Source organism: Haliotis cracherodii, unplaced genomic scaffold, assembly GCF_022045235.1.
Source record: "Haliotis cracherodii isolate W230 unplaced genomic scaffold, xgHalCrac1.p SCAF_9, whole genome shotgun sequence".
Taxonomy (NCBI): Eukaryota; Metazoa; Mollusca; class Gastropoda; order Lepetellida; family Haliotidae; genus Haliotis; species Haliotis cracherodii.
In genome coordinates this window covers 48613192-48639048 of record NW_027266343.1, presented here as the reverse complement: position 1 = coordinate 48639048, position 25857 = coordinate 48613192, and the positions used below count along the sequence as shown (strand labels likewise).

Genomic DNA, 25857 nt, shown 5'->3' with positions numbered 1-25857 from the left:
GGGGTGAGATGGTGTAATACTAATTGAAGTGGCACAGGGGCGACAGGGTATAATATTGCTTCATGAACAGAGATGTGATATAATAGGATATTGCTTCATGTGACAAAAGGGATATATGTTAGAACATTGCTTCATGTGACTGAGGGGTGATATTGTGTCAGACTAATTCAAGTGGCAGAGGGACAATAGGGGATAATATTACTTCATGTGACAGAGAGGAATATGATAGAATATTGCTTCATGCGAAAGAAGGGTGATATGACAGAATATTGCTTCATGCGAAACAAAAGGAGAGTGATATGACAGAATATTGCTTCATGTGACTGAGGGGCGACATTGGGTGATACTAATTCAAGTGGCAGGGGGGCCAGAGGGGAAATATTGCTTTTATGTGACAGAGGGGAATATGGCAGAATATTGCTTCATGTGACAGAGGGGAATATGGCAGAATATTGCTTCATGTGACAGAGGGGAATATGACAGAATATTGCTTCATGTGACAGAGGGGAATTTGACAGAATATTGCTTCATGTGACAGAGGGGAATATGACAGAATATTGCTTCATGTGACAGAGGGGAATATGACAGAATATTGCTTCATGTGACAGAGGGGAATATGACAGAATATTGCTTCATGTGACAGAGGGGAATATGACAGAATATTGCTTCATGTGACAGAGGGGAATATGACAGAATATTGCTTCATGTGACAGAGGGGAATATGACAGAATATTACTTCATGTGACAGAGGGGAATATGACAGAATATTGCTTCATGTGACAGAGGGGAATATGACAGAATATTGCTTCATGTGACAGAGGGGAATATTATTAGTTATGGTGTCTTTAGTTGGCGTATACGGTGTCATGTTAGGTTAAAGGGAAAACATTGGGCGAATTTATTATGCTGAAAGGTTTACACCATTTAGTATCTTTGTCGCACATGTCATGTCAAAATGAAAACTTAACACTTACAACCGGTATAAACTACAGGACCAGTACATATGGTTCTGATACAACGCTCTAATGTAAACACAAACGTTAACAATGGAATATATAACTCACTAAATGTGAACGGTTAAAGAAATATTATATCTAAAATGGATAGAATTATAATAAAACTGCCCGCATGTTAACAGGAGTCTGCGGTCAACAGTAACTTGATAGCAGTCCGCTTATCCCTAACGTCGGGCTGCTATTGCTATTCTATTGCTATCTGACGTCATTAGCGTCACGTTTCTTGTTTGTGACGTCATCCTTATATAATGTTCTATGACGTTGCTATTTGTAAATCAGCGTCAGAATAAATAAAATCTGTGCCTCAAAGTGAGATTGACCAATCAGACAGCAGAACTACTGACCCCCCAATGAGCCCGTATTTAGTGCATTATATATTCCATTGTAAACATTTATGTTTACATTAAGGCGTTGTATCGGAAACATATGTACTGGTACTGTAGTTTATACCGGTTGTAAGTGTCAAGTTTTCATTCTGACATGACATGTGTGACAAAGATACTAAATAGTGTAGAATAATAAATAATCGGCATAATAAATTCGTATACGGTGTCATATTAGGTTAGCAGAAAAATATTGGGCCTCGCCCAATATTTTCCCTATAACCTAACATGACACCGTATACGGCAACTAAAGACACCATAACTAAAAGTATTGCAGGGGTGTGATATGGTAGAATGTGACAGTGGCGCGATATGATAGCCTTCCGTCTCACTTGACCTTTATTGCATGTGACAGGGGGCGAAGGGAGTAGAGAACCCTCGTCCAACTCTCTCTACACTCACACACAAATACCCAATAGTGAGATTGAAACACAAGCATAACAAAAGCATTAAATTTAAACTATAAAAGAAACTAAAAAAATTGTAAGAGAAATTCTGAAATGTTCATGGTATTATCAGTTTGTGACAGAGTCGCCGACGGTGTGATTGGCATCATTGACATCACATCCCCAAGTGTTGCACCGTTGATGAGGTCCTTTGCAAGCACACTCGGCATCGCCTACACATCCATTGTCGACAGCTCCTACTACCGCTACTCCAGCGGCGACAGCACCATCCACTTCGAGGTGGAACCTACTTCAGTCGAGTTGTTGCGTGTCGTCGCAGCAATCGTTCGCAAGGAGAATCTGAACAATGTTGCCATTGTCTATGATGAGTCTTTTGGTAAGTTAACAGCAGTAGGTCGGTTTATGTTAGCGCCCTGTTCATCAAGTGTATTTTATAGAGTATTTTATGATCTTGAAACAAGAATATTACCTTACGAAGACAATGACATAGATAGATAGATATTTTATTCGGTATTTAAGGCCACATCGAACAGTTGACATTTTCAGTTTCATTTGTTTAGGCACGTGATATACATGATATATAAAACTATCTGACAGAGAATATATGTTTCAGTAATATGGCTAATGAATATATAACAGCAGAGTTGTTGGATTTTATAAAACTGATCATTAACATCTTGGTTTTTTGGCCTATTGTTAAACATAGGAATATACTTTTCTCCAAGATGTTTATCCTTTTCACATACTAATAAAACATGAAATTCATCCTCAATTTCTCCAAATTGACAGTTTTTACAGATACCCAATTCAACGTCCCTTTTTTCACATCTACGTCTAAATTTTACACTGAAATTGTGTAATGACACTCTGAATTTACATAATGCTCTAAGTGATTTATCATCTAACATACTTATATACTTCTCTGGTTCTATAGCAGACTTGATAATGGCTAAGGAAACGAGAAGAAGATATACTATCATGCCAGTTTTGACTATACATATCCTGTAACCTTTGTTTAAAAGAGTATAGGGACAAATTTTCTTCTGAATTCCTCACAACCTTTGCTTTGAATACATATACATAACATTAACAAGAATCAATCAAATCAGATCAGCTGGCCTGATATATTGTTGTGTTGTATATTTTCTAAGAGGATTACGCTAAACTATTCTTCTGTCAGTGTAAGATTAAAAGAGAGGCGACAAAAGTCTTTCCATATTCATAAGAAATCTCTGCTAAAACCAGAGTCGACTGTATGATTTTATTAAGCCAACACAAATGTAAAGAGTGAGTGAGTGAGTGAGTATGGTTTTACGCCGCTTTTAGCAATATCCCAGCAATATCACGGCGGGGAACACCAGAAATGGGCTTCACACATTGTACCCATGTCGGGAATCGAACCCGGGTCTTCGGCGTGACGAGCGAACGCTTTAACCACTAGGCTACCCGACCGCCCCTACAAATGTAAAGAAAAATAAACAGATTGCTTGTCTCCCGCCAGACATCCAGAACACACCCCGGCGAGTGCTGACAAATGTGCCGGCCCAACATCTGTATGTCCGCCAGACGGCCGACCAGGAGGAGACACAGAGGCAGCTAAAGATGTTGCAGGACATCGAAATCAAGAACATCTTCATCATATCCAACGTTGACAATGCTGAAAAGTTCCTCGGCACTGTAAGTGCTCATAGTGGTGAAGGGTATCTATGTTGATTAAGCATTTGTTCAAAGAGCTAAAATATGTGAGTAGGGTTTGGTTTAACTCCGCTTTGAAAAGTATTCAATTTATATCACGGCTTCAAATAGCCAAAGACCCAGGTTCGATGCCCTTATTGGTTCAACGTGGGAAGGCCATTATTGGTGTCCGCCATCGTTATATTGTTGCAGTGTTTCTAACAGTTGTGTTAATATTCGGTAGATTCCTAATTACAACTTCGTATGCTTATAACAAAGAGGTAAACAGCCCCGTGGTTCTATGAATTATTGATAACATAAATGTGATAATGAGTTATAATAATTCTAAAATATGTGCAAATCGTTATTTTGATGTAACGGAATTCAATTTGACTATGCCTCTTTTTCATTCCAGGCAGACAAGCTGGCTAACAGCAACTTTGACGTCAACTGGTTTGTGCTGACAAAGGTGAGTTGTCACGTCAGAAAAAGGGCCACCAGCCACACATACCAAATCGTCTGTATATTTAGCACACGCGAGTACATTATTGTTATTGAAGGTTTTCTGTGTCTACCGTTATTTATGTATGAAGACCTGTCTTGGTGGCTGGAATTACACCTTTAATATTTTTCTATTTTGTCAAGCCTTTGTTCTGATATTGTTGTGAATTAGTAAACTGATATCCAGTGCACAAAGCACAGCACAATACAAAACATAACACATCGCACAAAGAAACACAATACATCCCATTTCACAGGACAATCAATAAATCACTAAATAACACAGAGCACAACACAAAGTACACAGCAACAAAAAAACATACCACATCGCACAAAGAAACACAATACATCGCATTACACAGAACAATCAATAAATCACTAAATAACACATAGCACAACACAAAGCACACCACAACAAAACAAATAACACATCACATTAAACAGAACCAGTAATACATCACAAAATATAATACTGCACAACTCAACATAAAATGTGCCTTTATCACATCAAAGCACAACAGAATACTGCACAGAGCACAAAATAGCATATAACACAACATAGCACAATAGAATACGACACAGTACAACAGAAAACATGATACTTATCACACTAAGCCGAAAACTACACTGCAGAACACAAAATAACACAAAACACAACGCAGCACAATACAATACTGCACAACACAACACAGAACATGACATATAGCACAACACAGAACAATACAATACAGATCAACACATAACAACCAGCTCAGCACAGCATAACACCAACATATCACACACTGGACAGCATAAAACATAACATGCAGCACAGCACAGCACAATACAATAGACCTCAGCACAGCATGATAACATATCACACACTGGACAGCACAAAACATAACATGTTACACAACACAAAACCATACAATACATTTCAAAACATGACACACAGCACAACACACAACATAGTACGACACAACACAATGCAATACTTCACAACACAAAGAGAACACACAGCACAAAATAACCCAGCTTAACACAGGACTGAAAACCTCAGCACGCCAAACAGCACAGCACAGCACAGCACAACATATAGCAACACAGCAAACAACAAAAACAGCACGATACACCGCAAATTTAAGTTTGTGCAAATCATTATTTATAAAGTGTAATGAAAAGCAAATTTAAAGTTTACTGGTTCTTTTCAAAGACACTTGCGACTACAGTGGAAATTAAATTTCAGTTTAAGAGTATATGAGGACAATATTGACACCTTCCGCTGGCCACACAGCCACGGATAGTTGCCATTGTCTACACTTCAAAGGTGTGGCAGCAGTATCGACTGGTGTGGTTGCAATTCTATTGTGTGTCAAACCGTAAATCAATATAAATAACAAAGCAATCCTGATGTTATACATTGGCGCATTTGTAATCTGTGATATTCAAACAGATGCAGAATTGCTTATTCCTTCGATCATTCATGCCACATGCAATAGAAGGCCGCCATCTGACTGCATCCTTAACACATGTAGTGGAGAGGCCACCATCTGCCTTCATCCATACAGCATGTAGTAGAGAGGCCACCTTCTGCCTTCACCCATACCACATGTAGTAGAGAGGCCACCTTCTTCCTTCACCCATAACACATGTAGTAGAAGGCCACCTTCTTCCTTCACCCATAACACATGTAGTAGAGAGGCCACCTTCTTCCTTCACCCATAACACATGTAGTAGAGAGGCCACCTTCCTCCTTCACCCATACCACATGGAGTAGAGAGGCCACCTTCTTCCTTCACCCATAACACATGGAGTAGAGAGGCCACCATCCGCCTTCATCCATACCACATGGAGTAGAAAGCCACGTTCTGTCTTCATCCCAACCACATGTAGTAGAAGGCCACCATCTTCCTTCACCCATACCACATGTAGTAGAGAGGCCATCTTCTTCATTCAGCCATACCACATGTAGTAGAAGGTCACGTTCTTCCTTCACCCATACCACATGTAGTAGAGAGGCAACCATCTTCCTTCATCCATACAGCATGTAGTAGAGAGGCCACCATCTTCCTTCATCCATACAGCATGTAGTAGAGAGGCCACATCTTCCGCCATCCTTAACACATGTAGTAGAGAGGCCACGATCCGCCTTCATCCATACCACATGCAGTAGAAGGCCACCATCTTCCACCATCCATAACACATGTAGTAGAGAGGCCACCATCCGCCTTCATCCATACCACATGCAGTAGAGTGTCCACGATCCGCCTTCATCCATACCACATGCAGTAGAGAGGCCACAATCCGCCTTCATCCATACCACATGCAGTAGAGAGGCCACAATCCGCTTTCATCCCAACCACATGTAGTAGAGAGGCCACCAACTTCCTTCACCCATACCAAATGTAGTAGAGAGGCCACCATCTGCCTTCATCCATACCACATGCAGTAGAGAGGCCACAATCCGCCTTCATCCTTACCACATGTAGCAGAGAGGTCACACCATCTACCTTCATCCATACAACATGTAGTAGAGAGGCCAGCATCTACCTTCATCCATACAACATGTAATAGAGAGGCCACCATCTGCCTTCATCCATACCACATGTAGTAGAGAGGCCACCTTCTGCCTTCATCCATTCCACATGTAGTTGAAAGCCACGATATCCTCCTTCGTGTATACCACATGTCGAAGATGGCCATATCTGCCTGCATGCATGAACAAGCAGTTATCGGCCATTATGTACCTCCACGGATACCACAAATTGTTTTAAGTCTTCCTTAAAGGAATCGTTTTTACAAACATTCTTTCCAATTGGAAAGCACACTTAAAAAATGCATCTCGCCTAATGTATGTCGAGTTATATATGATTAATAGTTCTCTCATATGGCGAGGAAGGCAATGCCATGGCTGGGCTCATACATATTTGCTGGCACCAGAAGCCTGCATCATCCATCATCTCTACCCTGCCTCAGATCCACACAGAAGGCATATTGACAAAGAGCTTTTGTGAAATCCCCCCGACAAAACTCCAGGACAAATATAAATCAATCTGTTGCTTGTGAATAAACGTTTTATAATGCATGTTACAAAAAAATATTGATCACTTTATAATTCACTGGGAAGACGAGGAAATATGTTTCCACGCACTCTCGTGCGAGTGAGTGAGTGAGTGAGCGTGTTTTTAGCAGTATTCCATCAATATCAGCGAGGGATACATTGCGAGGGAAATTGGTTCAATACATTGTAAGGAGTGGGGAATTAAACCCTGGCCTTCGGCGTGACGAATGAACGCATTAACCACATGCCCGTGTAAGATTGGAAAAACTGAAGATGAAATGTATTTGCTAAAGAAATGTGAATTTTCGCACATTTGTTCTATTCATGTAACGAAGTTAGGAAATTGATTAGTAATTGCAAAACCTGCTGAAAAAAACTACCTGGACATAAACTAAAGCTGTTGTAATCTTGGAGATCACAACTTTACCATATTGCAAACTATGTGACAGTGAAAGTATACAATGTAATCCTTTAATTCTAGGGAAAGTTATATATTTATGCGCATATTACTTTCCCTAGAATTGAAGGATTACACTTCATACTTTCACCGTTATATCTGACAACTATTCACTGTCCCCGTCACCATGCCACCCGTTCATGTTACCTTCACCATGCTACACTGTCACTGTTACCTTCACCATGCTACACTGTCACTGTTACCATCACCATGCTACACTGTCACTGTTACCTTCACCATGTCAACCCTTCACTGTTACCTTCACCATGCTAAACTGTCACTGTTACCTTCACCATGCTACACTGTCACTGTTACCTTCACCATGCTACACTGTCAGTGTTACCGTCACCATGCTACACTGTCACTGTTGCCATCACCATGTCAACCCTTCACTGCTACCTTCACCATGCTACACTGTCAGTGTTACCGTCACCATGCTACACTGTCACTGTTGCCATCACCATGTCAACCCTTCACTGCTACCGTCACCATGCTACACTGTCACTGTTACCATCACCATGTCAATCCTTCACTGTTACCTTCACCATGCTACACTGTCACTGTTACCCTCACCATGTCAACCCTTCACTGTTACCGTCACCATGCTACACTGTCACTGTTACCGTCACCATGTCAACCCTTCACTGCTACCTTCACCATGCTACACTGTCACTGTTACCATCACCATGTCAACCCTTCACTGCTACCTTCACCATGCTACACTGTCACTTTTACATTCACCATGCTACACTGTCACTGTTACCATCACCATGCTACACTGTCACTGTTACCATCACCATGCTACACTGTCACTGTTACCTTCACCATGCTACACTGTCACTTTTACATTCACCATGCTACACTGTCACTGTTACCATCACCATGTCAACCCTTCACTGCTACCGTCACCATGCTACACTTTCACTGTTACCATCACCATGTCAACCCTTCACTGTTACCTTCACCATGCTACACTGTCACTGTTACCTTCACCATGCTACACTGTCACTGTTACCATCACCATGTCAACCCTTCACTGCTACCGTCACCATGCTACACTGTCACTGTTACCGTCACCATGTCAACCCTTCACTGCTACCTTCACCATGCTACACTGTCACTGTTACCATCACCATGTCAACCCTTCACTGCTACCTTCACCATGCTACACTGTCACTTTTACCTTCACCATGCTACACTGTCACTGTTACCATCACCATGCTACACTGTCACTGTTACCATCACCATGCTACACTGTCACTGTTACCTTCACCATGCTACACTGTCACTTTTACATTCACCATGCTACACTGTCACTGTTACCATCACCATGTCAACCCTTCACTGCTACCGTCACCATGCTACACTTTCACTGTTACCATCACCATGTCAACCCTTCACTGCTACCGTCACCATGCTACACTGTCACAGTTACCGTCACCATGTCAACCCGTCACTGCTACCGTCACCATGCTACACTGTCACTGTTACCATCACCATGTCAACCCTTCACTGTTACCTTCACTATGCTACGCTGTCACTGTTACCTTCACCATGCTACACTGTCACTGTTACCTTCAACATGCTATACTGTCACTTTTACCTTCACCATGCTACACTGTCACTGTTACCCTCACCATGTCAACCCTTCAATGTTACCTTCACCATGCTACACTGTCACTGTTACCCTAACCATGCTACACTGTCACTGTTACCTTCACCATGCTACACTGTCACTGTTACCGTCACCATGTCAACCCTTCACTGTTACCTTCACCATGCTACACTGTCACTTTTACCTTCACCATGCTACACTGTCACTGTTACCTTCACCATGCTACACTGTCACTGTTACCTTCACCATGCTACACTGTCACTGTTACCATCACCATGCTACACTGTCACTGTTACCTTCACCATGTCAACCCTTCACTTCTACCGTCACCATGCTATACTGTCACTGTTACCTTCACCATGCTACACTTTCACTGTTACCTTCACCATGCTACACTGTCACTGTTACCTTCACCATGCTACACTGTCACTTTTACCTTCACCATGCTACACTGTCACTTCTACCGTCACCATGCTATACTGTCACTGTTACCTTCACCATGCTACACTTTCACTGTTACCTTCACCATGCTACACTGTCACTGTTACCTTCACCATGCTACACTGTCACTTTTACCTTCACCATGCTACACTGTCACTGTTACCTTCACCATGCTACACTGTCACTGTTACCTTCACCATGCTACACTGTCACTGTTACCTTCACCATGCTACACTGTCACTGTTACCTTCACCATGCTACACTGTCACTGTTACCTTCACCATGCTACACTGTCACTGTTACCTTCACCATGCTACACTGTCACTGTTACCGTCACCATGCTACACTGTCACTGTTACCATCACCATGTCAACCCTTCACTGTTACCGTCACCATGCTACACTGTCACTGTTACCGTCACCATGTCAACCCTTCACTGTTACCTTCACCATGTCAACCCTTCACTGTTACCTTCACCATGCTACACTGTCACTGTTACCTTCACCATGCTACACTGTCACTGTTACCTTCACCATGCTACACTTTCACTGTTACCTTCACCATGCTACACTGTTACTGTTACCTTCACCATGTCAACCCTTCACTGTTACCTTCACCATGCTACACTTTCACTGTTACCTTCACCATGCTACACTGTCACTGTTACCTTCACCATGTCAACCCTTCACTGTTACCTTCACCATGCTACACTGTCACTGTTACCTTCACCATGCTACACTGTCAGTGTTACCGTCACCATGCCAAATGTTCACTGTCATCTTTACCATGCTACACTTTCACTGTTACCTTCACCATGCCAACTGTTCACTGTTAGCGTCACCATGCCAACTGTTCACTGTTACCATCACCATGGAACACGTTCACTGTTACCGTCACCATGCCAAACCTTCACTGTTACCTTCACCTTGCTACACTTTCACTGTTACCGTCACCATGCCAACTGTTCACTGTTACCTTCACCGTGGAACACTTTCATTGTTGGCGTCACCATGCCAACCCTTCACTGTTACTTTCACCATGCCACACTTTCACTGTTACCGTCACCATGCCAACTGTTCACTGCTACCGTCACCATATCAACCCTTCATCGTTACCTTTACCATGGTACACCTTTACATTTACCATCACCATACCAACAGTTCACCGTTACCTTTACCATGCTACACTTTCATAGTTACCGTCACCATGTCAACCCTTCACCGTTACCTTTACCATGGTACACCTTCACATTTACCATCACCATGCCAACAGTTCACCGTTATCTTTACCATGCTACACTTTCATTGTTACCATCACCATGCCAACCGTTCATTGTTACTTTCACCATGCAACACTTTCACTGTTTCCTTCACCATGTTACACTTTCATTGTTAAAGTCACCATGCCAACCGTTCACTGTTACCGTCACCATGCTACACTTTCACAGTTACCTTCATCGCGTATCCCCAGCCTTGATATTGCTGGAATAGTGCTAAAAACGGCGGAAACCATGCTCACTCACTCACAATCGCGTTACCCTTCACTGTTTCAGGACTACACGCTGGTGTGTGGGGAGTGTCAGAAAGCAATAGTGGTCAACGAGATCGTTGCCAGTTCGGATTACCCTGCCGATAGCGTGTACTATGAGGAGTTCTTGGGTCTCCAAAGGACCTCCATGAAGGTATGGTATCATATATGTGTTATATGTGGGGATATGATTGCATGGTTTCTTTGCAATAACTCACGTGTTGCAATAATTCACGAGTTACATGTAATGTAATTCATGTGTTGCAATAATTCGTGAGTTACAATGTAATACATGTGTTGCAATAATTCGTGAGTTACAATGTAATACATGTGTTGCAATAATTCGTGAGTTACAATGTACTACATGTGTTGCAATAGTTTATGAGAGAGTTACAGTGTAATATATGTGTTTCAATAATTCGTGAGTTACAATGTAATACATGTGTTGCAATAACTCACGAGTTGCATTATAATACATGGCTTGTAATAATTTATGTGTTACAATTCAATACATATGTTCCGATTATTCACTAGTTTCAATATTCTACTTGTATTGCAATGATTCATGAGTTATAATCTAATACATGTGTTGCAATAACACACGAGTTACAATGTAATATATACGAGGGGCGTTCAATAAGTTTTGCAACGTCAATATAAGACCAAGTCGCAGAATATCTTTTGCACTTATATTTTTCAATATAATCTTCATTCACCTCAATACACTTATTCCATTTGTCCTTGAAGCTTTTAATACCCCTTTTATAGAAATCCGCAGATTGGCCCTCTAACCACGCCTCTGTGGCAGCCTTTATGTCCCCGTCATCCTGGAAGCGTCTTCCACGTAGGGCAGATTTCATTTGCCGGAACAGGAAATAGTCACTGGGGGCTAATTAAGTCTGGACTGTACAGTTAAATCACCCACCCTACAGCATATATTACTTCTCATCATACAATATTGATTAGTTAAATTGTAATATTGCAACGATTCATGTGTTACTTGTTAAATTACAATGATTGATTAGTTAAATTGTAATTTCCATTTATGAAACCCTTTTGATTCGATTCTTCCAGTTTATTTAAAATACATTCACTTCTATGTGATGTGGTTAAAATCATGAGTATCACTTATTCTAATCGTCACGATATGGCTGAAATAGTGCCGATGTGACGTAAAGCACAAACTGACTTATTCTAAATATTAGGAATTGGCGAGTCCGTGGGGATTCCAGGTAAGCACAGCTCCCCCCCCCCCCCCCAAACACACACACACAACCTGTACTTGTCGCCCGAGCAATGGATCAGATGGTCAGGCTTGGTGACAGGCTAGGTCCCGTTCCACAAAGCGATCTAAGCCAGTGATAAAGTAAGGGGCTTACGATCACCTTAGCGCTAAGATGGCTTTGTGGAACGGGGCCCTGGTTGATTGTGAGTCATCGTAGCCCGACGGTCTTGATCCTGGCTCATACTATGTATTACTGAACTGTCATATAACGGATGCTATTGCTTAGTCTGGTTTTAGCAAACATCAACCACCCATGGTAACTAAGTAATGCGTTCACTTATTCAGGTAGACGAAGCGCTCGTATATGACATTGGTATGATCACGAAGAAGGCTCTGTCCAAGTTCTCCGACCTCAGGCCCATCAACTACACTGACTGCTACAATGTTTCCGAGCCGAAGGTCACAGACTTGCAACAGAGCCAGAACATCACCCAAGCTCTTAAAGAGGTATTGTTATCTTAGTAATCAGCTATGGCGGTCGAGTAGCCTTGTGGTTAAAGCGTTCGCTCGTCACGCCGAAGACCCGGGTTTGATTCCCGACATGGATACAATGTGTGAAGCCCATATCTGGTGTCCCCCGCCGTGATATTGCTGAAAGTGCCGTAAAACCAAACTCACTCGCTAGTAATCAACCAAGCCGTTCGTAAAAGTCGCATTTGGTATTCATTTGTAGATGTACATACATTCCCTGACAGGGCCATTGGCTTTTTAGGAGATCAATCACTCAATTTAAAATTCGAAGTGGTACATGTATAGTCCCCAGGGAGCTGAGAATGACATTTGAGAGCACACTGATGCATTTGGTCAGGGGAAATATGATGTAGTGGTATCAGCATACAGACATGCTTGAATGTCTCCATGTCATGTAGCGACAAGGGCACGTTTAGGCAAACATAACATCACTTTTAGAAAACATGCATGAGACATTATTCTGAGCTAAGCAAGCATGCAACGTATTTACCGCCACTAAATGCGACTACAAATTAGACTATTTGCGGTCTGTGGAAAAGCCTTCATGCATATCATTAGTCACTATTTTGCTTGAGGTATTTGGAAATTGTATAGTAGTCATTGTATAGTAGTCATTGTATAGTAGTCATTGTATAGTAGTCATTGTATAGTAGTCATTGTATAGTAGTAACATATTCTTTGTTCACTATATGCGAACACGGGTGGCAGAGCCATCTAAGGACTTCCCCGGGCAAAGTTACGTCCCTTAGGCGTGCCAGATACCTACATTCCTGGGTTCGAATTCCGTGGTCTCTAGGTCTATCTGCACCATACCCGTCTCACCAAGGTGTAACAACCTCTAGGTTTGCCTCCCAAACTAAGCTGACACGCGGGGGTATATAACTGGAATACTGTTCAAAGCGCTTAATCCAACTCATTCACTCATCTAAAAGTACAAATTAATTGCAGGGTGCGCCCTACGCTACACCAATCGAGCAAGTATTGTATCCTGTTTTCTGTTGCAGGAAAATATACACAGAAATTAATCACAGAAGATTTAATTTGTCGATACAGATTCAAATTTTACACACATTTGATCGTGTATGTAACAGTAAAATGTTGTTTCATCTAGATATCATGGAATGGAGTGTTTGGGGCAATGTCCCTTCAACAAGGCATTCTCCGCTATAACTTCTCTCTGAAAATCAACAAGATCGGCTTTGAAGGAGGGGACGACCAAAACAAGAACATGGTCAGTATAATACAGCAGAATATGGTCGGTAGACTACAGTTGGATCAAGGTCAGAATTATTCAATAAGAACATTGTCAGTGTACTCTGGTGTAACGCAGCAAGATCTTGGTCAGTACCAAGAACATGGTGAGTCTATCACATCAAGCACAAGCTGAGCCTAGCACAGCAAGCACACGGTGAGTATAGCACAGCAAGAACATGATGAGTCTAGCACAGCAAGGACATGGTGAGTCTATCACATCAAGAACATGGTGAGACTAACACAGCAAGAACACAATGAGTCTAGCACAGCAAGAACATGATGAGTCTAGCACAGCAAGAACATGGTGAGTCTAGCACAGAAAAAACATGATGAGTCTAGCACAGCAAGAACATGGTGAGTCTAGCACCGAAAGAACACGGTGAGTCTAGCACAGAAAGAACATGGTGAGTCTAGCACAGAAAGAACACAATGAGTCTAGCACAGCAAGAACATGGTGAGTCTAGCACAGCAAGAACACAATGAGTCTAGCACAGCAAGAACATGGTGAGTCTAGCACAGAAAGAACACGGTGAGTCTAGCACAGCAAGAACATGGTGAGTCTAGCACTGAAAGAACACAATGAGTCTAGCACAGCAAGAACATGGTGAGTCTAGCACAGCAAGAACATGCCCAACACACACCAACATTAGGAAGAATATTGTCAGTGTAACCGGACATGACGAAAATAAAGTATACACATTTAGAGGTGAATAATTAAGGTACACACAAGATTAAAGTATATACTTTTATGAAAATATATCCTGTTTTGATAGAAAGAAGTGCTATGTAATCCTACTGACAAACGAAAGATATAAGGTATATACTTTTTTTTTTAAATACTACGTTTGGAGAGAAAGAAGTATGCTGTAATCATACAGGCAAACTATTAACATGTCCTTTCGCGTCTCCATTAGCCTTGACAGCTGTTAATAGCTGATGTGTGTATAACAGCTATTATAGCTAAAATGGATAGAATTATCATTAAACCGCGGGCATGTTATCAGAGAGGAGCGGGCTACAGTGACTTGATAATGGCCTCATATTGCTTTGCGGCGGGCCATTATCACGCCTGTCGTTAGGTAATGTCATAGGATAGGGATAGGTGACGTCACGTTGAATAGTGACGTCATCTGGTTTGTTCTGTGACGTTTCCATTTTTGTTAAAAAGGGTCAGTGACATTCGTGTTGACTGCAGTAAATGTTTCAAAATCGATGTTGTTGTTTCTTTTTATTTGATAACAAATTCCGTCCATTTTAGCTATAATAACGGTAACGCTATTTTTCAGGGCATTATCATTTGCAGGAGCCCTCGCTCTTTTTAACTGCCCTCCTTCGTGGGGCTGTTAATAGAAGACCTCGGGCGTTACCCTTATAATGTGCTACAGGGTAACATCAGCTCCCCACCTCTATTTATAATGAAAACTCCATGTTGTACTCTTCAGGTCGGCAACTGGACGGAGCAAACTGGTCTGTCCCTCAGTGTGCAGTCTCTGACCAAGTCCAATAGCAAAAGACACTACAGGGCCGTCACTGTACCAGGCGTAAGTTACCATCACGATGAGTGAGTGAGTGTATTTGATATAATACATGTATTTGCCATGTTATTATTATTACGAAAGTATGATTATTATTGTGAATGTAACCTTTGCAATAGGTGGACAAAGAGGTTGTTTTTCGTGTACACGTGAGACCTTTTTGGACATTTCTTGCATATTTATGTTCCAGATGCACCCGTTTGTGTACAAGGAGGGAGGCGAGAACGGCACTAAACCCACATACTCCGGCTACTGTATTGAGCTGCTGGACAAGATTGCCGAACGGATGAGCTTTACCTATGAGATATACGACAGCCCTGACGGTCTGGTGGGCTCCATGGCTTCTGATGGTAGCTGGAGTGGACTCATCAACGAACTCATTCAGAAGGTGAAGTGGGGACAAGTTGCATTGTTTGGATTAATTAGAAATACACACTTGATAAAAAGCAAAGATCAAAAGCTTCAGATTTAAACGCAATCCTATCCTACCTTGCCCTTTCAGCAATGGACCGTTAGTGCCAGCTTATGGCGTCTGTATTTCCCAATTGGTTTATGTGCTTTAGAGCATTATATGTTTATCAAATTTCATTTTGATTACAAGCTTTCAATAATTCCAATCACGTTTTCACCATCAAAGGCCTGGTTAAATAATTCAAGAAATGTTATGTAAACTTCAGTGACGTTCACTGAACATGACACGTCGCTTGTTAACATGATGCGTGTCACTATCCCAAACTATGGCCATCACATGTAGTTTTCACACCTCCTTGCTCAATGGCACTTACGTGATTTATGGAAATTGTGACGTGTGCAAGCACATAATTATAAAGCAGGATGTCCCCACTGATGAATTCATATAAGTTTCATCACTATTTCGCCATTTTCGCCCTTTGGAATCTGGAAGCTTTTCGAAGTCGATGTCTTGAATTCACTAATATGCAGTCTCGCGTAACTTTGTCGTTAGGATCAGATTGGCTTAAAATCCAATTGCACTTTAGCATTGTATATGTTACAAACATAAGGAAAAGAATTTATGGATGTCAACTTCTTTGATATGAGAAAAACAACGTTTCGGAGTATGTACTTATTCATAATAAAGAAGTTAACATCCATACATTTTCTTTAAAGTATATCACTTCTAAATGCCTTTCAAAGACATGTATTCATTATAAAGAACTTGACATCTATACATTTTCCTTATGTGTATCACTTCTAAATGCCTTTCAAAGACATGTAACAAACATGTCCGAATAATACTACCTTGGTTTTAGAATTGCTCACAGTTACATCAAAGTCTCGATGATAGCAACAGGACATCCACTATAGTCCTTGCCACTTGAAGTGGGATCTCGATATATTGCGATGATTAATTAACTAAGAGAACTGCATGTATGGTAAAACTTATAGAGTGAAAACAAATCATTCCGGTAATAGGAAAATTACTTACAGTAATTACAAAAAGTGCGCACTTTTCAAGAAATATCCATTTGCGAGCGATATCATCCTTGAGTTTTGATCACGTGGATACTCGGGAGTCAGGTGTCTGTGAGCGGCTATAATTTACCAGCGTCTGCAGCATATCTACATTATTAGCACGAACTAAAAGAAAATACCAGTTAAGATGTACTGTGTAAAGCGCTATTGAACAAGTTCACTGCTGAATATAACCGCTCGCAGTCTCCTTACGTCGACAAGTATGAAAAAGAATACATTGCTGGCTTGAGGCAATGTGAAGAAATACAAAGATATAAATACATGAAATGCAAAGATGACTTGATGATCTATAGAGGGAACGACCATTCTATGTTTACATCTGAAGGAAGAAAATTTGAAGGTAAAGTAGGGTCCAGTTCGAACATTCAGTAAAATCATATTCCAACACAACGAAACTTGAGGTCCTGAGGTCATTTATAATGTAAAACGTCTCACATCTGCAGATACGATGCCAATGTTGATTAATATCTAACAGTGAATAAAGTTAATGATACGATACCCTCAAGTACAGACATGTTCTTGTTTATTTTTCAGAGAGCTGACATAGCAGTGGGTCCAATCTCTGTGATGGCAGAGCGGGAGAATGTCGTGGACTTTACCGTTCCCTACTATGACCTGGTAGGCTTGACCATCCTGATGAGGAAGCCCAGCTTTGATTACTCTCTGGTCAAGTTCCTCAGCGTCCTGGACGAGGATGTGTGGGGCTGCATCATCGGGGCTTTCTTCCTCTTCAGCATCCTCATCTGCGTCTTTGACAAACTTAGTCCCTTCAGCTACCAAAACAGCAAGAGAGAATGGAACGGGGAGGGCCCGGAGCCGCGAGTGTTCTCCTTGAAGGAAGGCATCTGGTTCTGTATGATGTCTCTCACGCCCCAGGGTAGGTTCAGGTTGTGTCAGATGTTCCCATTCTTCAAGGTAAGTACAGGTTGTGTCAGATGTTCCCATTCTTCAGGGTAGGTTCAGGTTGTGTCAGATGTTCTCATTCTTCAAGGTAAGTACAGGTTGTGTCAGATGTTCCCATTCTTCAGGGTAGGTTCAGGTTGTGTCAGATGTTCCCATTCTTCAGGGTAGGTTCAGGTTGTGTTAGATGTTCTCATTCTTCAGGGTAGGTTCAGGTTGTGTTAGATGTTCTCATTCTTCAGGGTAGGTTCTGGTTATGTCAGATGTTCTCATTCTTCAAGGTAAGTACAGGTTGTGTCAGATGTTCTCATTCTTCAGGGTAGGTTCAGGTTGTGTTAGATGTTCTCATTCTTCAGGGTAGGTTCAGGTTGTGTCAGATGTTCTCATTCTTCAAGGTAAGTACAGGTTGTGTCAGATGTTCCCATTCTTCAGGGTAGGTTCTGGTTGTGTTAGATGTTCTCATTCTTCAGGGTAAGTACAGGTTGTGTCAGATGTTCCCATTCTTCAGGGTAGGTTCAGGTTGTGTTAGATGTTCTCATTCTTCAGGGTAGGTTCAGGTTGTGTTAGATGTTCTCATTCTTCAGGGTAGGTTCAGGTTGTGTCAGATGTTCTCAGTCTTCAGGGTAAGTTCTGGTTATGTCAGATGTTCCCATTCTTCAGGGTAGATTCTGGTTGTGTCAGATGTTCTCATTCTTCAGGGTAGGTTCTGGTTGTGTCAGATGTTCTCATTCTTCAGGGTAGGTTCAGGTGGTGTCAGATGTTCTCATTCTTCAGGGTAGATTCTGGTTGTGTCAGATGTTCTCATTCTTCAGGGTACGTTCAGGTTGTGTCAGATGTTCTCATTCTTCAGGGTAAGTACAGGTTTTGTCAAATGTTCTCATTCTTCATGGTAGGTTCTTGATATGTCAGATGTTCTCATTTTTCAGGGTAAGGTCAGGCTGTTGTTAACAAACATTTAAGCTTGCTTTTACACTGTAAACATAAAAATGTGTGGCATAATAATCATTTGCTTGTCAGATTGTCAATTTCAAATTCTGAAAAGAAGAGACAAACATTAATATACTTAGTTAAATTATGTTAAAATGAATTGAATCATGTGACATGATACATGTAGACACACCCCTATGTATTTTCCAAAACGAGACATTTGAGCAAAGGAACACATTCTCGCCACTGGGCGAATTATTTTTACAACGCTATAGAATAACTGAATTAAGGTAACATGAGTTAAAATATGTGTCATGATACACGTTTATTGCTTTGCAAAACAAAAACATGAGTTTTGAGCAAAGCAAAATAATCTCGCCCATGAGCCAACCCATGGGCGACAAAGTTTAAAGTTTGAGTTTGCGAAACATTTGTTTTTTTATTTTTTCTTCCAAATCGGTTTCCAGAATTAAAATTTGACGTGTTTCATGTATATTAAAAATTTCCTAAAAGTAATCAAAATAGTAAATAGCGTCTCAAACACTGACACTAATACTGTGCAACTTAGTCCCCAGGTCAATCTCTGGTATAATATCTCTAAAGATACGTTTTTAACACTTTGTTGGTCTTCAGGGGGAGGAGAGACTCCACGTGCGTTGTCAGGGAGACTGATTGCTGCCACCTGGTGGCTTTTTGGTTTCATCATCATAGCTACATACACTGCCAATCTGGCCGCCTTCCTCACTGTGTCTCGTCTGGAAACACCAATAGAGTCACTTGATGACCTCTCGAAACAGTTCAAGGTCAAGTACGCTCCTATGAATGGCAGCAACGCTCAAATCTACTTCCAGCGAATGGCGGATATTGAAAACAAGTTCTACGGGTAAGAGGACAAGCGATAATTGGCTACAAAGATCATAATAATTGTATGTGGTTATAAACAAACGTATAAAAATCAAATTCTGCTGAGGCATTGCCAGTGTATGAACCTTAGGCTAAAAGCGTTGACTGTGTGTATTCTGTTAAAGATGTAAGTATTGCTGGTGTATGAACCTTAGTGTTGATCATTTATGTCAGTTTGACAAGCTGCAGCTGAAGATTTTGTAAGTATTGCTAGTGTAAGGTCATCTGTTGTAATAACGATACAGTCAGCTGAAGATGTGTGTATTGCTCGGCTGTAGGCCTCTAAGAAAACAAGGATACATTCACGGGAAGATGTAGGTATTGCTGGTATGTTTCTCTGTGGTAATACCGGTGTACAATCAGCTAAAGATGTAAGTATTGGTAGTTTATGGGACTCTCTACTGATAACGGAATACGTTTTAATAAAGATGTTGGTATTGCTAATGATTGTAAGTTGCAACTAACGATATACATTCGGATAAAGATGCTGGTATTTCTTATGTTTGTAAGTTGCAACTAACGGTATACATTCGGATGAAGATGCTTGTATTGCTAATATATGTAAGTTGCAACTAACGGTATTCATTCGGATGAAGATGCTGGTATTGCTAATGTATGTAAGTTGTAACTAACGGTCTACATTCGGATGAAGATTCTGGTATTTCTAATGTATGTAAGTTGCAACTAACGGTATACCTTCGGATGATGATGTTGGTATTGCTAATGTATGTAAGTTGCAACTAACGGTATACATTCGGATGAAGATGCTGGTATTGCTAATGTATGTAAGTTGCAACTAACGGTATGCATTCGGATGAAGATGTTGGTATAATTGCTAATGTATGTAAGTTGCAACTAACGGTATACATTTGGATGAAGATGCTGGTATTGCTAATGTATGTAAGATGCAACTAACGGTGTAGATTCGGATGAAGATGCTGGTATTGCTAATGTATGTAAGTTGCAACTAACGGTATACATGTACTTTCGGATGATGATGTTGGTATTGCTAATTTATGTAAGTTGCAACTAACGGTATACATTCGGATGAAGATGTTGGTATTGCTAATGTATGTAAGTTGCAACTAACGGTATGCATTCGGATGAAGATGCTGGTATTGCTAATGTATGTAAGTTGCAACTAACGGTGTTCTTTCGTCTGTCAGCATATGGAAAGACATGTCCCTAGATGACAACCTGGACGTGGTGTCACGGGCCAAGCTTGCAGTGTGGGATTACCCGGTTAGCGACAAGTACACCAAGCTGTGGGAAACGATGAAGACGTCCCTGTTCCCGAGTAACAAGAAAGAGGCTGTCGAAAGAGTCCTGACTGGAGAGTTTGCTTTCATTGGTTAGTCTTTTTGCCTGACTTTTCAAAGTTAGCCCTAAATTCTTACTTGCTTGTTTAGGTTTGTCTTTGACTCGTACTCACAAGCTTTACTAGGTTTCAGTGGCTTTAAGTTCAACTTGCTTTTATAGGTGTGTCTTTACGCGTTAACCCCTTTCATACATTAGCCTTAAGTTTTCATTGGTTTCCGTTAAGTGGTTTTCGCTTTCATAGGGTAATCTTTAAGTAGTCTCGTGGTAAAAAGCCTTCAGCTCGTCACATCGTAAACCCTGGTTCGATTCCTCACACATGAAGTTTACTCTTCTTTAACGGGTGGGCGATACTCTGGTGGGTTATATCATCGCCTTGTCAAGCCGAGGACTCGATTTTTAATTCCCCAAATGGGGACAATGTGTAATGTTACCTGTATTGTTTTCCCAGGAAATTTGCTACAGCGTAAAAAAGTCACCCTCTGCAGTTTTAAATAGATTGATAATAGAATTGTCTGTCCGAAGTTATCATGGTAATGTAGCGTTGTCGTGTCGCTTTCAGCGGATGCCACCGTCAACAAGTACTCTACTCTGACGAACTGCGACCTGTGGGAGGTGGGAGAGGAGTTCTCCAGGAAGCCCTATGCCCTGGCGGTACAGGAGGGGTCACCTCTCCGAAGTCAGCTGTCTAATATGTACGATTACTTATAAAATCTCTTTATTTCACTGACCTGTGGGGATTCCGGAGAAGAATATAGTCCCAGATACCTATGCTTGTCGTAAGAGGCGACCTAATGCATCGGGTGGTCAGGCTCTGTGACTTGATTCGTTGCATGTCATAGCATTCCAATTGTGTGGATCGATGTTCATGATGATAGTCACTTGCTTGTCTGGTCCATACTCAATGTTTTTGAAGACCGCCGTCATATAGCTGAAAAAGTGCTGAGTGTGCGTTAACCATCAAACAAACAAAACATTGTATTTCACTGGTCTATATGTCTCAATTGCCTACAAGAGTTCAATGAGTGAAGCCACTTTTGGAGTACCTCGCTGTGGTAAAGCTGGAATAATGCTGTAAGCGCCCTAAAACCCAAGATATTCTTTCGCTGGAATATATCCATTGATACAAACCTATACATAGTGTGTACATTTTCTTGTCATACACTATTTAAAATCGTAATGAACTAAAAATCAGATCGGGGTAGAATAGGTCTTCAGCAACCCATGCTTGCCGTAAAAGGCGACTTTGCTTGTCGTAAGAGGTGACTAACGGGATCGGGCGGTCAGGCTCGCTGACTTGCTTGATGCATGTCATTGTATCTAAGTTGCGTGGATCGTTGCTGATTATGTCAATCACTGGATTGTGTGGTCCAGACTCGTTTATATAGGGACCGCCGTCATATTACTGGAATATTGCGTTAACAACAACAAAACAAAACTAATAATCTGTCCTCATAAGGTTCGGCTCCTCTTTTCACAGGACAAAACTTTGTTGTTTTGTAGCAGTGACTGACAGAAATACCCTCTCATAAAAATCTCAGAAAAAAACATATATAATGAAAAAGACAAATTCATCAAAACCTTACATTTGTAAAACTGTGTATTATTTGTACAATGAAAGACCCCGTTTCCTTTTTCATAGCATCCTCCAACTGATCAACCAGAGGGAACTCGAAGAAATGAAGACCAAATGGTGGAGAAAGGATCAAAAAGAGTGCCCAAAGATCGAGAACGAGAGCGACGGCATCAGCATCAAGAACATCGGGGGGGTGTTCCTCGTTATCGTCATCGGCTCCGGCCTGGCTCTCATCACACTGGCCCTGGAGTGCTACTGGTACAAGTACAAGCCGAAACAGAAGAAGAAGCTGTACAACATCAACTCTCAGACCAACCTGACCAAGAATACTGTGTCCTCGGTATCACTGCCTAATGGCATAGAAAACGGTGGCTTTGAAACTTCGTTTGAGAGCATGTTTGATAAGGAAAAGAAAGAGGAAGAGAACAGGGTTAACGGAACTATTGACACGGGCAAGAACGAAAAGGAGGACGGTTACATCAGCGGAGGGTTTCTGGAAATGGTGGAACGTCTCTGAGCCACACATAGACACCTGTATGTTGATGTCAATGCCAAAAGCCGCACCCGGGAGATTTGCCATCAGAAGTCCATCATGTATCTGTAACATCAGCAACTGTTCTACTACTCATCACGCACGATGAAGTCGTAAACAGTAAATAAATCTGTGTGGTCTAGCGTATCCATTAGAACTTTACAATTGATGTTATAACACATGTTTGTGACGATTGTTTATACTGGAATTATATTTCTGATTTTTTGCATTGTTTCTACGTGATCACGTTTGCAGGAAATTTGACCTTCAACTGACCCTGTTGCACAACGTAAACGCCGGGCATTGAACGCCAGCATTTGCGTAGTTATACTGATCAAACCTGTTAAGGATCATGAATATATAGACGAAAGTTTTATATAATTGTGTGCTCAATCTTCATTGCAAAAAAGATATCCACAAAAATATTCATGAGCCCCAACTATGTTTTGATCACTTTGTAATTCCTATATGGCCGCACAGTAATAATAACTGCCAGTGGTTGTTCTTCGTTAGGCATCTTATTGATACAGTTCCGTCCAGTGTGTGACAATGTGCGTGTTTTTACAGTGTTTATATTATATGCTAATATTGTGTAATTTATGCTTGTGCAGACCATCACAGTAACGTTAAAAGCAAGCATCACCGAAGTGTCTTTCATGACGTTTTCTTAGTCACGTTTTGCAAACATGCCTTGCTCGTTTGTTTTGTTTTAACGTTCTTACACTGTAGATCCTGTTAAATACATCACATATATATCCTTGACCTTCTTTGTATGAATGATGTGTCATTTATTTGTCATACGACACATATTATATATGCCTTTTTATACTCTCGCCGATGTCTTTTATATAGGGTGGTTAGGTAGCCGAGTGGTTAAGCGTTCGCCGCAACGACGAAGCCCCGGGTTTGATTTTCCACATGGGTGCGGTGTGATTCCACTCTGTCAGGATTATAAAGCGCAGGACTTTTGTAAAACACAAACAATACAAATAACCTCAGAGAAGTCAGTGCCTTAGGGTTTTCATATTCTTTTTACCTCTGTTATCCCCTACCCCCGGTCCTGTTCAGAACGTCAATATCTAAATTAACACTTCGCATCCAGGATTGGTAAATACAGAATTTTGTTACCTGGACATTTTCTCACCGAACAATTCGGATGAATGGATTTCATTGTTCCCTACATCTACATCTACCCTACATCCGAACATCTTTTGACAACAATGTAACCTTTAAGCTGTATGCTTACTATGCATCGCTGTTTAAGACTTTAATGAATTAGTTTCTCTGATGTGGGCATATTTGCATTGTTTCCAATATGTGTAGATAATGCACAATATCTAAAATGTATTTCATAATATATATTGTATTAAATTATATCCTTGTTTCAAATTATGTTATCTGTTTTCAAAATCTGTAAACCTCCATCCTACATGTCATAATTGCTCATGTTTATTATTGCGATGGTGCCTTTAATATATAGATATATGCATTGACATCGCCGACAGTATGGCGAAAAGGGTGAACTTGTGTTGTTGTTTTAACCAGTCTTAATGATGTTACAACATACAGTCTTATCAGGGGCGGCGGGGTAGCCTAGCGGTTAAAGCGTTTGCTCGTCACGCCGAAAATCCAGGCTCGATTCCCGATATGGGTGCAATGTGTGAAGCCCATTTCTGATGTCCCCCCGCCGTGATATTGCTGGAATAGTGTTAAAAACGGCGTAAAACCATACTCAGTCATATCAATGAGTCATGAGACTCAGGTCTTGTTAACCATGTGCGTTTTCTGTTGTCTTTGGCACACCTGAGTTTACACAGTCAGGTACGGGTTGATGAGGAGTATTGATTATCTGCTCCTTGTCAAGCCTTCACTAAACCATTCTTCGCCGATTAGTATGAATTAATCAAAATTGTTATCACCGCAGACATTCCGAATGTTGATGGCCTATACATGCGTTTTACATTGCGGCGTCCCATGACATATATTTCAGCTCACTCATTTGAGCCCAACAACTTGAAAACTATTTCTGTTTATGTCAATTTACATGTAAATCGGACAATCAGAAAACTGAATCTGAGTATGGATTATGAATCTTATGGCCATGGGCATACGTTATAACCCGTACGTTATTGTGCAAACGATTGTTCTGTTAAACGTGTACGTGGTCTGACACGGTGCTAGGTGTGAACTGACACGGTGCTGGTTGTGACGTGACACTGTGCTAGCTGTGACGTGACACGAGGGTAGTGTGATTTGACACGAGGCTAGCAGTGACCTGACACGGAGTCAGTTGTGACGTGACACGGTTCTAGCTGTGACCTTGACGCGATGCTTGCTGTGACGTGACACGAGGGTAGTGTGATCTGACACGAGGCTAGCTGTGACCTGACACGGAGTCAGTTGTGACGTGACACGGTGCTAGCTGTGACGTGACACGAGGGTAGTGTGTTTTGACACGAGGCTAGCTGTGACCTGATACGGAGTTAGTTGTGACGGTGCTAGCTGTGATCTGACACGGGGTTGGTTGTGACCTGACACGGAGTCAGTTGTGACGTGACACGGGTTAGCTGTGACCTGATACGGAATTAGTTGTGACGGTGCT

At 41.3% G+C, this 25857-nt stretch overlaps 1 protein-coding gene across 2 annotated transcripts in view; it reads left to right on the top strand.

Moving 5' to 3' along the window:
* Nucleotides 1–24544, top strand: part of LOC139452951 (ionotropic receptor 25a-like) — a 50311-nt gene extending 25767 nt beyond the window's left edge. For both annotated transcript variants that reach the window (XM_071234571.1, XM_071234572.1), the window contains 13 exons: nt 1919–2182; nt 3308–3483; nt 3896–3949; nt 11087–11215; nt 12632–12793; nt 13929–14048; nt 15514–15612; nt 15797–15994; nt 17635–17977; nt 19561–19810; nt 20997–21181; nt 21710–21842; nt 22790–24544. In XM_071234571.1, coding sequence (XP_071090672.1) covers nt 1919–2182; nt 3308–3483; nt 3896–3949; nt 11087–11215; nt 12632–12793; nt 13929–14048; nt 15514–15612; nt 15797–15994; nt 17635–17977; nt 19561–19810; nt 20997–21181; nt 21710–21842; nt 22790–23240 — 2564 coding nt within the window. In that variant the 3' untranslated portion in view covers nt 23241–24544. The remainder of the gene's footprint in view (nt 1–1918; nt 2183–3307; nt 3484–3895; nt 3950–11086; nt 11216–12631; nt 12794–13928; nt 14049–15513; nt 15613–15796; nt 15995–17634; nt 17978–19560; nt 19811–20996; nt 21182–21709; nt 21843–22789) is intronic.
* The last annotated feature ends 1313 nt before the right edge of the window (nt 24545–25857 follow it).